At 54.1% G+C, this 14,198-nt stretch overlaps 2 protein-coding genes across 2 annotated transcripts; one reads left to right on the top strand and one right to left on the bottom strand.

Annotated features, from left to right (window-relative positions):
- The first annotated feature begins 598 nt into the window (after positions 1–598).
- Positions 599–3,785, top strand: LOC119093883 (normal mucosa of esophagus-specific gene 1 protein). Its single transcript, XM_037216897.1, has 2 exons — positions 599–817; positions 2,251–3,785. Exon 2 carries the CDS (start codon positions 2,264–2,266, stop codon positions 2,519–2,521), a length of 258 nt encoding a protein of 85 aa, XP_037072792.1. The 5' UTR covers positions 599–817; positions 2,251–2,263; the 3' UTR covers positions 2,522–3,785.
- A 4,736-nt stretch (positions 3,786–8,521) lies between these two features.
- Positions 8,522–13,095, bottom strand: LOC119093443 (skin secretory protein xP2). The gene is made up of 4 exons (XM_037216397.1): positions 13,070–13,095; positions 10,732–11,220; positions 10,075–10,409; positions 8,522–8,609 (listed from the first exon to the last, which is right to left on the bottom strand). The coding sequence occupies exons 1-4, from the start codon at positions 13,076–13,078 to the stop codon at positions 8,522–8,524; spliced, it is 921 nt and encodes a 306-aa protein (XP_037072292.1). The 5' UTR covers positions 13,079–13,095.
- Positions 13,096–14,198: the final 1,103 nt, after the last annotated feature.

Genomic DNA, 14,198 nt, shown 5'->3' with positions numbered 1-14,198 from the left:
TAATATTAGGTGTGCACTGTATCGTAGAAACAGCTAACAATTGCTCCTTGTTTAATCTCCTGAATGTTGGTCACTTGTAAAAACTGTGCTTGCCGTTTTAAAAACAAAACTGACAAATCGAGCAGGATCAGCAGGCAATTTTGAATCTGCTACTGGTCTTCGTTTCGATAAAGGTATGCTGCCGAAATATCAACGCATTTATCTCGCCATTCTCTTGGGTTTTCTACGAGGATTAAGGTTGTTACTACTGTCATATCTATATGCATAATGTTCCTCGCAAAAGCACTTAGTAAGACTGTTCGCTTTCCTTGTTCGGCTTCTTCCATTTTCTCCTCCACATTTTGTACGGAAACCTGGTTCTTCTTCGTCTGCTGGTCGCAGCAGACATGTGAGCAAAAGAAAAACTGTCTCGGACCAGACCGGCGGGGCGCAGCGGCCGGCGCCCACCTACCGCGCCGACTTCAAACACCGCCGGCGGAAACGGCGCCGGTAAACTCGCCGGCGCCTGCGGGCTCGGTCGCCGCCGACGAAGGTCAACAGCGCACGTGACGTCACTCATGGCGAGACGCAGATTCGCCGCGTGCGGCACGTGACGCGTCCGCGGGGACTTTTCGAACTGCAGGAAAGCTGATGCAACCCTGAGCGGTCGGCGCCGGCGTATGAGGCAGCGGCTGCGTCAGCGCCGCGGGCGTACCCCGGGTCTCGCCGCTGCCGGAGCTCGGCCTCAGAGCTGCACGAGCCTCCACCGCTGCTGACGGCACCCTCACCCGGACAGGCGCACTTCGCAACAGGAGCTGAACGTCTCGAACCGCAACAGGTGGGTAGATGTCTTCTTCGGTTGAAGACGAAATGTGAGGAATTTTATCGCGGCCAGTGAGCAGAAAGGCGCGATTGGAAATGAACAGTGGTTCGGTGTTTGAGGAGACATCAGGCATTGGTTGATGACGCCTAGGTCCGGTATTTAGCGTTTCGTCTAAAACAAACACTGAATGGATACGTCATCTGATGAAAATGCAGTACAATGTCGTTGATACGAAGGTGCTTGCGACTCTGAAGCAGCGTCCCGGTTGCCTGCACTGATTTGTGGGAGCGCGTCGTTCAAGCAGAGATAATTCAACTTTAACTATTCAGCTTTTACATAACTAGAAATAGCGTGAGTTGTGTCCACCAAATGTTCTGTGGGTCCAAGTTTGTGCCTCTAACATATGTGGCCTTGCTGCTGGTCTTTGTCGATGAGCGACGTACTGGTTCCCAACTGGAAAGTTACGCGAATATGCATTGTAAGCACGGGGAAATTAGCACGGCGACAGGGCATAAACAACTGCCCAAGCCGGGACAGCTTTTCAAACCACAACATACGCAAGGCTCTGGTCCCCATGCCGTCCCGCCCATGCCGCCCACCAACAGACGAAGCAGCGCAGTTCATCGATCCACCGCCCTCATATCAGGCCAACCCAGGGAATCGATTCGGTCTGGACACGCTGAACCTCTGGAGGTGATTATGACGAGTGGCTGCTGCTACCTGCGACGTGCTGAACTCCGCAGGGAGCGTCTGCAGACGAGCATGCAGATGCTGGATCGGTCATGGGGATTGCACACTGATTTAGGTGCTGTGCACGTTGTATTGTAATGTATGCGCATTTTCGTCTTCTCTGATTGCCACTTGGTCATATCGCCGATCGTTGTATCAGGTTAGATAGAGCATTAGGCACCTCCGCGCGACCCTGCTCATTGCGTGCCCATGTTCTTCAACGGCCACATCATGCCGTCGGTGACGCAATACCGGACACCCAGCCTGATTAGCTAACTGGGCTGGGACGGCGAACGCAGCCACATCCCACCGGTGCAGGCCGATGGCCGCGCCCCTGTCGAGCGTCCGCGGTTCAAGCACCGGTCAAACACGCGCGCTGTTCAGGCGCGCACTGAAGACGGACGGGAGCGGACGTGACGGCGGGACTCTCCCGTTCCGTCGCCGTCGGATCTGTGAAAGACTGCGGACTGTCAACAGGCAGGGCTACGGGCGATGAGACATGCGGTGTTCTGGCATATCCAATAGCGGCGGTTGGTGGGTAAGGGTGGGCAGCGTTCGGGCGGTGAAATAGGCGCTGCTTTGGAGTGTAAAATTGACAGTGCTTGGGTATGTACAAATTGGCAGCGTTCAGGTTGCCCAAAGCATGCAACGTTCTTAAAAGAGGCTCAAGGATTCATTTTCACGATGGCCTGCCTTATCACTTGATCTGTTGATTTCAGCCCGCCGTTGACCATGACGAAGTCTCCCCGCTCGCCGCTGTTCAGCATGGCGACGATGAAGAAGAACCCGGCGCTGATCCCGTTGGCCACACTCGTGGGCCTGGCCGTGCTGGGTGACTCGCTGTTCGCTCTGCGCACGCTCATCAAGGTGCCCGAGGTGCAGTACAGGAAGCGCGACACTGAGCCCTGGGAGGACTACCGCAACAAGGAGTACAGCCTCTACAACCCGCGCGGACTGGAGCGCGACAAGTGCCCGGCGCCCGACTTCTAGACGGGCCGGCGGGACGGCGGCGTCGAGTGTCAATGTAGTCCGTTCGCCTTGTTGTTTTGGTGGGAAGGCTCGACCAAGTTAGATGGAGTTCGTCGAGCTTTGACTCGCCCACTGTGGCACAGTGAGGTGAAGGGTGATAGGTACAAAGAGCGAATGCTTGCGGGTTATGCCGGTGATGTGTTTCGGCTGTGCTTTCAGACTGCTTTAATCGTACCCTACATTGTTTGTGTTTCGCAAGTATTTCGTATGGACTTCTCCGTGTGAATGCGATAAATTGAGTTGCTGAGCTGCTATATCTTAATGCTGAAGTGTTATTTTCTTTGCTGAACGCAGGAAACGTGCTTACGTGTGGTTTTTGCTGCACCTTAAGCCACCTATATTCTGTGATTACGTGGAAACGGTTCGCATTTTGTGTAACAAGAAACGAAAAAAGGCTAAGCATGATATAGCCGCTGGGGAGGCAGCGTTGAGTGTCCGTTGGCAGTTAGCACAAGAAACATAACATTGTGCGTTGGTAGTCCTGTTGGGCGTTACGGCGTGCACTGTAACGTGTGTCACGTTGTAGCACTACGGCATGGCACACGATGGTTACTAGCGTAAAATAACTGCCTCAAAGCCACAAACCAAGGCAAGCCAGGGTGCGCACAACCGGCCGAAACATGTGAACAAACGGTGCGCCTCGAAGCCGAAACTATTTTCAGCACTTCACGCCCGCGCGGCGCCTCGCTTGGTAAGGGACGAAGCGCGTGACGACATAGGCAATGATATTACCATGCAGATGATAGCATGCGGCCCAGATTGGATCACACCTGTCTGGGAGCTTTACAAATGTATCCTGAAATTAGCCACATGGTCTGCTAATCTATTGGCCTACTGGGGAGCTCATCAGAAAAAGACGGTCATTTATTCGTATTTCTATTACACCACTTAACACATAGCATGGTCCCAGACTTGTTCGGCGATGACACAGACTATTTCGATTAAAGAAATGGATAAAGTTGCGTTGTTTGTATTAGTTGGTTATTACAAACGTATTCATGAAAGCCCAGCATGTTTAGTGGATATTGGCCACAACTGATTGAGTCATACGTTCGCACGCTTTACATGGCCTATCGCTCTCGGTTTATACCACGTAGCAGCTCGCATCGAGACCGTTTTACTAAAAAAGAACAGGAGTGGCTTCTCGGGAGATTCGCTTCTCGGGAGATTGGTTTTCTGTTAGCTTCTGGTTCACCTCCGGTCGAATAATGTGGAACTGACTAAATCGCGACCGATAGATGTGTTGTCAGAGCATCGCTTGGATCCCAGTCTGCGGCCCTGTAGTAATGCGAAATGGCTGCAATGGCATTGTTTTATGTTCTAGCGTTCATTCTGATGCTTGAAATCGTTCACCCATTCTATATGCTAACCATCACGAAAAATTCCGTCTGGCGCTAAGGATGTCCCGGAGTACTGGGCACGAGTCTTAGGCGGGGGGGGGGGGGGCTGTCCCATCGCGGGGGCTGTCCCACCGACCGTCATCGAGAGGTCAGCTGGGGGGGGGGGGCTGTCCCATCGCGGGGGCTACCCACCGACCGTCATCGAGAGGTCAGCTGGGGGGGGGGGGGGCTGTCCCATCGCGGGGACTGTCCCGCCGACCGTCATCGAGAGGTCACTGGGGGGGGGGGGGGCTGTCCCATCGCGGGGACTGTCCCGCCGACCGTCATCGAGAGGTCAACTGGGGGGGGGGGACTGTCCCATCGCGGGGACTGTCCCGCCGACCGTCATCGAGAGGTCAGCTGGGGGGGGGGGGGCTGTCCATCGCGGGGACTGTCCCGCCGACCGTCATCGAGAGGTCAACTGGGGGGGGGGGCTGTCCCATCGCGGGGGCTACCCCACCGACCGTCATCGAGAGGTCAGCTGGGGGGGGGGGGGGGCTGTCCCATCGCGGGGACTGTCCCGCCGACCGTCATCGAGAGGTCAGCTGGGGGGGGGGGGGGGGGCTGTCCCATCGCGGGGACTGTCCCGCCGACCGTCATCGAGAGGTCAGCTGGTAGCTTCGTAGCTATGTTCACGGTCATGAGCGAGCAAGGTAAGCACAACAATATGAATGAGTACCAAGGCACGTGAAATGCAGAATATTTTCGAATCTGTAGCTAGTCAGCAGCAAAATACCCAACTAATGAAACAGTTGAGCTCCAATATCCTAATAGGAGTTGATCCAGATAGGTGATAATCCAGATGTGAGGGCTCAACCAAGGCTTAACTTGAGTCCTCACATCTGGGCATAATGTCCAGACGTGAGAGCTCAAATTATTTATAATTTTCATTTATTTCTACGGGAAATACCGGCACAAGATACATCATTGCCTCTCACATGACCTGGTTTTTTTAACCTTACTTTTTGCGAAGACTTGTTCACCTGAGATCATGGATACATACAGCATTACGTCACATTTTCTTAAGATAACCAACGCTTGTTTGACAACGCCATTGAACCCGTAGCTCCCGGTATATTGAAGGCTGGCTATTTTCAGTACACAGGCTGCCATTCCATCGCCTCAAGGTAATTAAAGCCTGGTAATGCATGATTTCTGTTCGTTGGCAGGTGACCTGCTGACCAGACCCACACTGACGTGACCCACACTAAAGTCATCATGATCGTCCTCTCTTTCTCCGGTTCAATCGTGTTGATCCTGCGTTGTTAGGAGCGCGGGGTGCAAACATAAGCGCCCAGTTACAGTTTGTGCTGTTTAGTTTCTCTAATAACCAAATTTTATGTTGCCATTGCTGATCGAATGGAAGTTTCGTTTGTGGTCACATTGGAGCACTTCAGACAATCACGCCAGACAAAATAATTTGTAACTAGTTGTCTTGACAATATTGGACCAAAACTTGCAAAAAAAATCGATCTGTTCCCCGCTCAACATTGTTAGACACGATAAACAGTATCTGGAAAGGTATTCAACTGTTAGAAAGATGGTCAGGTTCTAGTCGGGCTGCACCGCCGAAACGGCACGATTTGCCGTTTGTGAATTGGTGTTTAGACAAACTCCGCGCTCATAACTACACATGCAATCTACCAGCATTCTTGCTTATCATCGTCAAGGCCAACCAGTGGCTTCGCGGCAGCATTCCAGATTGCCCGTAGTCTCATGCATACCCCTGTGCGTCACGTTCTCGGACGGACTGTTTCGTCTTCCAACCGGATCGATTAGTCACTTTATTATGGTACTGTGCGCTAGGTGGTACTGTGCGCTAGGCGCCGGGGTCGCGTGGCATCTGGACTCGAAAAGTATACAGACATGAAGGTATCGGAAGAAAAAGACGTTGCATTTTTGTTATTGTGTGTACGACCATAGCATTTTTGCCCTTGCCCTCGCGGTGAGCAAAATTATACATCGCCCTGGCAGGCGCCGCATTCGGTGCATCGAAGGCTCCAATGCTGATGTTGACACACTGACGGTCATGCCAGGTCAGACTTGGTACAGCTTCTTGGTGTTACGGCCGGGCGAACGGGGTGATTTAGGTGCGCTTTGGTGAGCGGCGTATATGTTGTTCCAGCTGATTGCTGCCGTCGTGGCAACTGGGTGCGGCCAGACTGGCTGCGATTGGCTAGCCTGTCAGCGACCAGGTCACCCTATCACGTGACGAGCCGAGTGGTGCTAGCTCGCGGATGGGAGCGTACATCATGAACCCACCCCAGTCAATGGACCCTATGAACTGGAATGGTCCCAATGGAGCTTCAGTCCATGTCGATGCTATCTGATGCAGCAGGTGAATAATGGGCGTATTCCAACATCAGCAATCTGTCCTTCACTGGCACCGGTCCAAATCGTCCGCATGGAAATGTGATGGGCAACGGCTCGATTACTTCCGCAGACTTTTGGGTCACCACCTCACGGCTTCAGTCACTCACGTGAGCCTGATCAATCGCTCATCGCCGGTCAGGTGATGTTGAAGCGGCGTAGCGTTGGTCACACCCCAGGAACCCACCGTTGTGCAGAAGCCAAGCTCGTGTGCAAATATGCACATTCCGCTGAGCTGTTGGGCGTGCTGCCCTCGCTAAGCCGACCAGAGCCGTCTGGTCTCGTCTGCAGTTTGGACGGGATGTGACGTCACAGCCGGTCGATGATACTACGCCATGCAGGTGATTAGTGCGTTCAGTGCGGCGCATGGGGTTACATCAGGCGTGTTGCGTCATCTTGTGCTGCGTGCTTGTTGATATCGCGCTGAGCTTCCTGTTACTCCACAAAAGTCTCGGAAAATGCTACCTTACACGATGATCTGCCATGTCAAACCACAGTTGCGCAAGGCCACATTCCCCGCTGCTGGAGCCGGGTCTGGTCAAAAGGAGCATCTGCAAACACGTGCACTGTATCGAGCATCCGCACCTACTAGATGCCGCGCCATGCCAGAATGCCAAATTCCGTCAGACACCTGCACTTTCAATGAGCCAGATTTCAGAGACTCGTGAAACAGAAGTTGTGACTCCGAAATCACATTCTATCCCGGGCACCGCAAAACAATTACGTGTTTATTTCATGTTACTGTCATTCCTTTTTGTCAACAGGAACATTAGATAACAGAGGCCACCTCTGGGCATGTTCAGACTCCGGTGTCCGAGGTGGAAATCCCGTGCAATGTGAACCCATGAACCACTTCTGCATTCAAACGCCAAGGGCTTATCCCTCCGCATGATGATAGTGATAAATGAATCACTATCATCCTCCGCATACCTTATGTTTGAGCAAGTCACCGGCGCCCTCCGTCTCCACCGACCCATCGCCTATCCCCCAGCCCGCAGACGCACCTCCACGGCGTGGCATCTCTGTCACCGATCCATCATCGACAGGCGCGCAACAGACAGACTGATCGCACCGCCCCTCTGCGGCTCCTGCCCGGCGCGCTCTCACTCGAACCTCGCGACCGAGGCTTCCCGCCGGCGCGAGAAAGGCTGGTGGTCGTCAGCGGTCAGACCGGCGACGTCGCGCACCAGCGGGCAGCTGACGCGTGTCACGTGACTAACCAGCTGAAGGACTATTGGTGGATCAAAGTGACGGGCGGTGTTGGTTGAGGGGTTCTCACGCGCGTTGGAGGAGTCGGCAGCTTGCGGGTTATGGGTGGTGGAGAAGCTGGCGCGAGACTGCTGGGAATGTTTCAAAGTGAGCGAAGCATTTGAAAACCTTGAAATCTGGTTTGTCTTGCGCGTTTCCAGCGCTATTTTATGACGACCAACACCTAGACATTAGGCAGTTATGTGAGTAAATAAGAATATAATGCTTCACAGAAGACGACATTCGGCAAAGCTTTTGACTTGTCTGCTTCAATGTGTCATTGAAGGCCTAACAAACCAATAGAAAGTTTTTAACATCGCACATTAGCACATCGAGAGGTGTATATCCAGCGCTTCCCAGTCGGCCGTAAGTAATGTGACGTTCGCACAACTTCCATTGAAGGTACCTTACGAAGGTACCCTTACGCCTGAGCCGGGGCAGGATGCAACAAACATCTTATAAAAAACATGTATTCATGACAAATGCGTACTCGTACATAACGCACGCACCATCATGCCTCGTTAACCATGTTCCCTGGCGAATCCTAAAATTCCCAGGATCTCGAAGGAATATCGGCCGTTGAGCTTTTACGTTGAGCACCTCACCGATCAAATAAATGCAGTGGGTATCAGGGCGTAACTCTCTCAGGATCAGCAGGAGCACAGCGCCCCATGAGTAAGCCATCGGCGAAAATAACAACGACAAAAGGTCATCTAGGTACAGTACCGCCACAAGACACCAGGGACTAGACACCCTCCGGAAGCCGGAGGCGCCCGTCCGGCCTGGCTTAAGGCAAACACGGTGACTTAGAATACACTGAAACAACGGAGGCAGCACAGCGACAGGCACATAGCACTCACACAAGCGCCGCGACTCCTTCCTCAACCACTAGACGAACATAACACTGCTCGTGTGTATGGCATCACAACCGCACTCGCCAAGCTGTCGCTGCCTCTCCGCCTGCTCACAACAGTGACGACGGCTTCGGGGCCGCGTAACCGCTGTTGTCCTCGATCGGCTGGAAGCCTCTCTCGGCCTCCGGAAAGCTGTACCTTTGTCCAGACGGAGGCTGGGCAGAGGGTGGCGGGCCAGACTGGTAGCCCTGCTGCTGCTGCTGTTGAGGAGCAGGCTGGTAGCCCTGTTGCTGCGGCTGCTGCTGTTGCTGCTGCTGGGGAGCAGGCTCATAACCCTGCTGCTGCTGCTGCTGCTGCTGTGAAGCAGGCTGATAGTCTTGCTGCTGCTGTTGCGGCTCGGGAACAGGTTCATAACTCTGTTGCTGGGGCTGAGGAGCAGGCTCATAGCTCTGCTGTGGGGGCTGAGGAGCAGGCTCATAGCTCTGCTGTGGGGGCTGGGGAGCAGACCCATAGCTCTGCTGCTGTTGTTGCTGTTGTTGCTGCTGCTGCTGCTGCTGAGATGCAGGTTGATAGTTTTGCTGCTGTGGCTGGGGAGCAGCTTCATAGCTCTGCTGCTGCGGCTGGGGTGCAGGTTCATAGCTTTGCTGCTGAGACTGGGGACCAGGCCTATACCCCTGCTGCTGCTGCTCTTGCTGGGGATCAGGCCCATAGCCCTGCTGCTGCTGCTGTTGCTGGGGAGCCGGCTGATAGTTTTGCTGCTGCGGCTGGGAAGGAGCTTCGTAGCTCTGCTGCTGCGGCTGAGAAGGAGCCTCATAGCCCTGCTGTTGCGGCTGGGGAGCAGGCTCATAGCCCTGCTGTTGCGGCTGGGGAGCAGGCTCATAGCCTTGCTGCTGCTGCTGAGGCTGGGGAGGAGGCTCATAGCCCTGCTGCTGCTGCTGCTGTTCAAAAGCGGGCTGGAAGTTCTGCGGCTGAGGTCGGGGACCAGGCTGGTAGTTCTGTTCCTGAGGCTGAGGACCAGACTCATAACTCTGCTGCTGAGCTTGAGGGGGAGATTCGTAGCCCTGCTGCTGCGGCTCGGGAGCAGGCTCATAGCCTTGCTGCTGCTGCTGAGGCTGGGGAGGAGGCTCATAGCCTTGCTGCTGCTGCTGCTGCTGCTGCTGCTGCGGTCGTGGCTGAGGCTGGGGACCAGGCTGGTAATTCTGCTCCTGGGGCTGAGGAGCAGGCTCATAGCTCTGCTGCTGAGGCTGAGGTGCAGATTCGTAGCTCTGCTGCTGCGGCTGAGGTGCGGGTTCATAGCGCTGCTGCTGCTGCTGGAGCTGAGGAGCCGGCTGGTAGTTCTGCTGCTGCTGCTGCTGCTGCTGCTGCGGAGCCGGTTCATAGTTCTGCTGCTGTTGCTGCTGCTGCGGAGCCGGTCCATAGTTTTCCTGCTGCTGCTGCTGCTGCTGCTGCGGAGCCGGCCCGTAGTTCTGCTGCTGCTGCTGCTGCTGCTGCTGCTGCTGCGGAGCCGGTTCGTAGTTCTGCTGCTGCTGCTGCTGCTGGGAAGCCGGCTGGTAGGTCTGCTGCTGCTGCGGAACCGATTCATAGCTCTGCTGCTGCTGCTGCTGCGGAGCCGGTCCATAGCTCTGCTGCTGCTGCTGCTGCGGCTGCTGCTGCTGCTTGCTGCTGCTGCTGCTGCTGCTGCGGAGCCGGTTCATATCTCTGCTGCTGAGGAGCCGGCTGGTAGCGCGCCTGGTCATTAGACGCCGTTCCAGCGGCCGGCCCGGCCTGGTAGCCCTTTCCTCCGCTCGCTTGCGGGTACTGCGCCTCACCTTCGTACTGCACATCCGCGATGAAGCCGCTCTGACCGTCCACGTGGTAGTTGACGGTCTGCTTCCTGGTGTCGGGCAGCTGGACGTAGTAGGTGCCCTGCACTTTGTTTCCATCCCTGGACTCCTTGTGGCCGTAGTCGTTACCGTAGTCGTCCTTCACTCCCCATTGGAAGTCGTATTTGGCTGGCTCCTTGGAACGACCCAGGCAAACAAATTAGACCAACACAGGTATCTGGACTTAATTCTCGACTCGAAATTCGTGCAATTATGTTAAAACTGAATGATGAACCACAATAAAGCGCAGGGTGCTTACACAATGGAAAAATCGTACAAAATTACACTTTCAAATGCAACATTTTAAGCTTCTGCGATGCAATTTATTAGGTCAGCATATTATCGACTTTCTAAGTCCTGTACAAGCCTGTCTGATCTTTGTGCGCACTCATCATCATTCATACCACCATAGTTGTCCAACCGATGCTTGTCGAGCTGGCATGCGTCAAGTCACTTACATCACTGTATGCCGCGGCGTTGTATTCCACAGGCTCATCGTAGTCTACCTCAGCCGCTGGAGCGTAGCTCGGCTCAGGAGCGGGGGCTGGGGAAAAACGCGGCTGGGTAGCAGGAGCTGGGGCGTAGCTTGGCTGGGGAGCAGGAGCTGGGGCGTAGCTCGGCGGAGGGGAGGAGGATGGTGCGTAGCTCGGTTGGGGAGCAGGAGCTGGCGAGTAGCTCGGCTGAGGAGCAGGATCTGGGGCGTAGCTCGGCTGAGGAGAGGGGGGTGGGGCGTAGCTCGGTTGAGGAGCTGGAGATGGGGCGTAGCTCGGCTGAGGGGAGGGGGCTGGGGCGTAGCTTGGCTGGGTAGCAGGAGCTGGGGCATAGCTCGGTTGAGGGGCAGGAGCTGGGGCGGAGTACTGTTGCCGCCTCCGCCGAAGCAGTTGCAGGTGTGTGCCGTTTGTCCGCGACTGGGCCATCGCCCCCGCGGCCAGGTAGACTATAAGCAGCTGAAACGATCACAAAATAGTCAATGAATTACAGCCACCCGGTAGGTTAAATGAAAAACATGGGCTGCTAGAAAAAGAGCAAACATATACTAACATGTCAACCATGCTACGATGTCAACACAATGCTATGCAAAGTTCCATGCAGTTTTAAGGGGTAGAATTGAGCATCGTTTGCCTGTTGCGTGTTTAAGATACCCAATGCCACGCATGACCGGTTGTGCGCATGTTGCGACGATACTCGTGGAAGTCTCTCGAACCGAGAATATCAAGAAAAGCTCAGCATCCTCCGGGCGGGTTTGTCTGGCTGGCTGCTTACATTGATGCATCTTAAAGTAATGCTAAAAGAAAGACTTTACTTCACCCACTTTACTACTACTTGACCCACAAACCGCCGCGCAGCAACCGCGAGTATCAGCAAGACGAAGATAGTATAGTCGTTGCCAACACAAAATGCTTCAACAGCATGCGTGGGGAGCATGGAAGGGGGCGACACTCGTAGTAAGTGTCCATACACACCTAAATCAGGCCCGAGATGTTGCTTGGGAACAGACCAAGCGGTTCAGTCCCCTCCCCTCATCGCCTCCCCTCGTCATCGCGAGGCACTTCCATGGTACTTGATCCCTGATTCACGAAGCAGTGAAAGTGAGCGCAACGCAACGCTTGGCGAGCCAAGATAGATACATCCTAGATATCGTCACGACTTCCGCGCTGGCTGGCAGACCGTGCCGCCGCCCGGCCGTGCCCGAAGCCAGAGCCGGAGTCGGAGCCGAGTGGCGCGTCATGCCCGCGGGGGACAACTGCCGTCATGGGCTCAACAGGCTCCAGCGGCGCCGTGGGAAACAGACACCATCGATTGGAAGTGTCCAAGAAATAGTCCACCGGCAAGTACTGAAACTTTACAGTTCGATCGCTTAACGACTGATGGCTTCACGAATGTTGCCGCGGCCTCGTCTGCTTGCTTTCTGCCATCTCCCCATCCACCTCGCTTTCTCACCGGGTCGAGCCGCGGACCGCTGGGTAACAAGCCCGGCGCGCCACCAACTGCGCCAATTTCGTCGTCTCAAATGAGAAAAGCGTGTGTCACACCCTGGTCAAATCGTGCACGCGATGTCTTCAGTTAGAATAGTGGGGAGTTACACGACACCTAAAGAGAAATAATTTGAAGAGAGCTTGTCGAAGCGCATTACCTCTGTCGCCTAAACGGAGAGAAGGTTGAGAGCAAACTTCACACCTGCTTGAGCCATAGCAACTTTCGTTCGGAGACAGATCTTACAGATATCACGTAAGGTTTCTTGAGTGGGTAGGTGACTTACACGCTTTCCCCCCTTTTGGAACAAATCTGCCAATTTTCTAGCATCCAGAGTCGTTACATTGTTGTAATTTGGCCGATATCGTCATAAACATGCCCCCGTAGTTTTTTGCCCTGCTGAACTGGAACCTTATAATACTATTTCATGTTTAGAGAGGCACATCGCCAATGGATCGTATATAGCTAAGAGATAGGGACATACACGAAAAACTGTTTGACAGAGGTGCTGTCACAGCTCATTCCAACTTCGTGAATTAAGAGAGTCGACGCATTATGACACTAACTCGCTGTGCAGTCAAAGGCAATGGCACCGCTCCTCGAAAACTCCGCTACCTCCACGCAGCATTATGCTCAGCAAAGTAGCTTTCCCCAACGGTAGTTCGCGGCCAAACACATCCAACCAAACCTGGCTCCTAGCAGGTGGCTCGCAGCAGACGCCACGCTACGCTCCGCCGACCCCAGCAGCACCAGCACCAGCACCACCGCACCAGCACCAGCACCGCCGGCACCACCGCGCTCGGCGACGGCGACCTGCTGTACCTTCCACATGTTCTCGCCGCTGTAGTCGCTGGGTGACACGGTGCCATGCTGCCAGCGCCCCGGCGTTTTATACTTTTACTCTTACTCGTGCACTTTCGGCACGGGCGGCGGCGCGAGGAGGGACGTCTGACCTACCCCCGGGCGGTTTTGACCGGCACAACGCGGTCACCGGCGTAAACGAGCGGTTAGGCCGACGAACTGTGCCGCGTTGCAAGACACACCACTAATTGATGCGTTCATCGCAAACGTGATCTGAATTGATTCGCGGAAGGCCGTCGCTAGGATGCTGGGCGAGTTGCTCAATTTGGCAGCGAACTGGTGCAAGCGATGTGTTGATGTGCTTTGTGATCCATTCGCCGGGTATCAAGACGTGTTGCACATTACGGGGTGGCTATTGTTTTCCTACTTCGAAGCGTGCAGGTGAAGGTGCTTGCATGTCCATCTCCCATGGCGTCAAAGCATGTTGTCACTGGTCTCTTACCTCACTAGACGAATTGGGGGAGTAAGGCACGTTTGACAAATTGAATTCCGCGATTCGTCCGGTCACCACGGTCGGAGGGGCTGCAGGAACAATTGCGCTTCAACCTGGGTATAGACGAATTGCCTCCAGAGTCAACGAAATGTCTGATGCGTGTTGGTATGTTTCCCTCGGATTTATTTATTGTGAGCAGGAGTTGGCGTTCAGTTGTCGGTGGGTCCGAGCAAACAGAAATATATACGCCACATATAGTATGGTATGATAGCTTGGTGGGGACCAACTGAGCACATCATGATATAGCTGCAACACTATCAAAGCAATTATCCTGTATGGATCTTCTGAGTGCGTTTTGAGTCTGAGTCGGGACAGATTCACAAGGCGAAGAATGAAGCATATATAAAGCAGGAGGATGATATATTACAAATTATCTCGAAAGTAGTGTGTGTGATGTTTCGAACTCCTGGTGGTGTGGCTCATCTCTTTAACGAAATCAGGCGTAAGTATCGAGGAACCTCCAGGTGTTTCAGGTAACATCAATAAATAGCGGACGTTTGGCAAGATCCCTACATTTACATCAGCTGACTGGAAATTCCAGGTAATTCACGAAACAGTCAGTCAGGCAGCGTAGGATTAACAAAGTTTTCGCAATGG

This window comes from Pollicipes pollicipes, unplaced genomic scaffold, assembly GCF_011947565.3.
Source record: "Pollicipes pollicipes isolate AB1234 unplaced genomic scaffold, Ppol_2.1 Scaffold_4002;HRSCAF=4701_pilon_pilon_pilon, whole genome shotgun sequence".
In the NCBI taxonomy this organism is placed as follows: Eukaryota; Metazoa; Arthropoda; class Thecostraca; order Pollicipedomorpha; family Pollicipedidae; genus Pollicipes; species Pollicipes pollicipes.
The sequence above is the reverse complement of the archived record's forward strand: the minus strand, read 5'-3'. Positions and strand labels throughout refer to the sequence as shown.

Coding starts and splice junctions, on each gene's coding strand:
- LOC119093883 (XM_037216897.1), top strand. CDS start 2,264: ATGACGAAGTCTCCCCGCTCGCCGCTGTTCAGCATGGCGACGATGAAG.
- LOC119093443 (XM_037216397.1), bottom strand. Junction 10,410..10,731: donor ACGCCGCGGCATACAGTGAT/GTAAGTGACTTG, acceptor GGTCGTTCCAAG/GAGCCAGCCAAATACGACTT. Junction 8,610..10,074: donor CCGCAGCAGCAGCAGCAGCA/GCAGCAAGCAGC, acceptor GTCTGGACAAAG/GTACAGCTTTCCGGAGGCCG.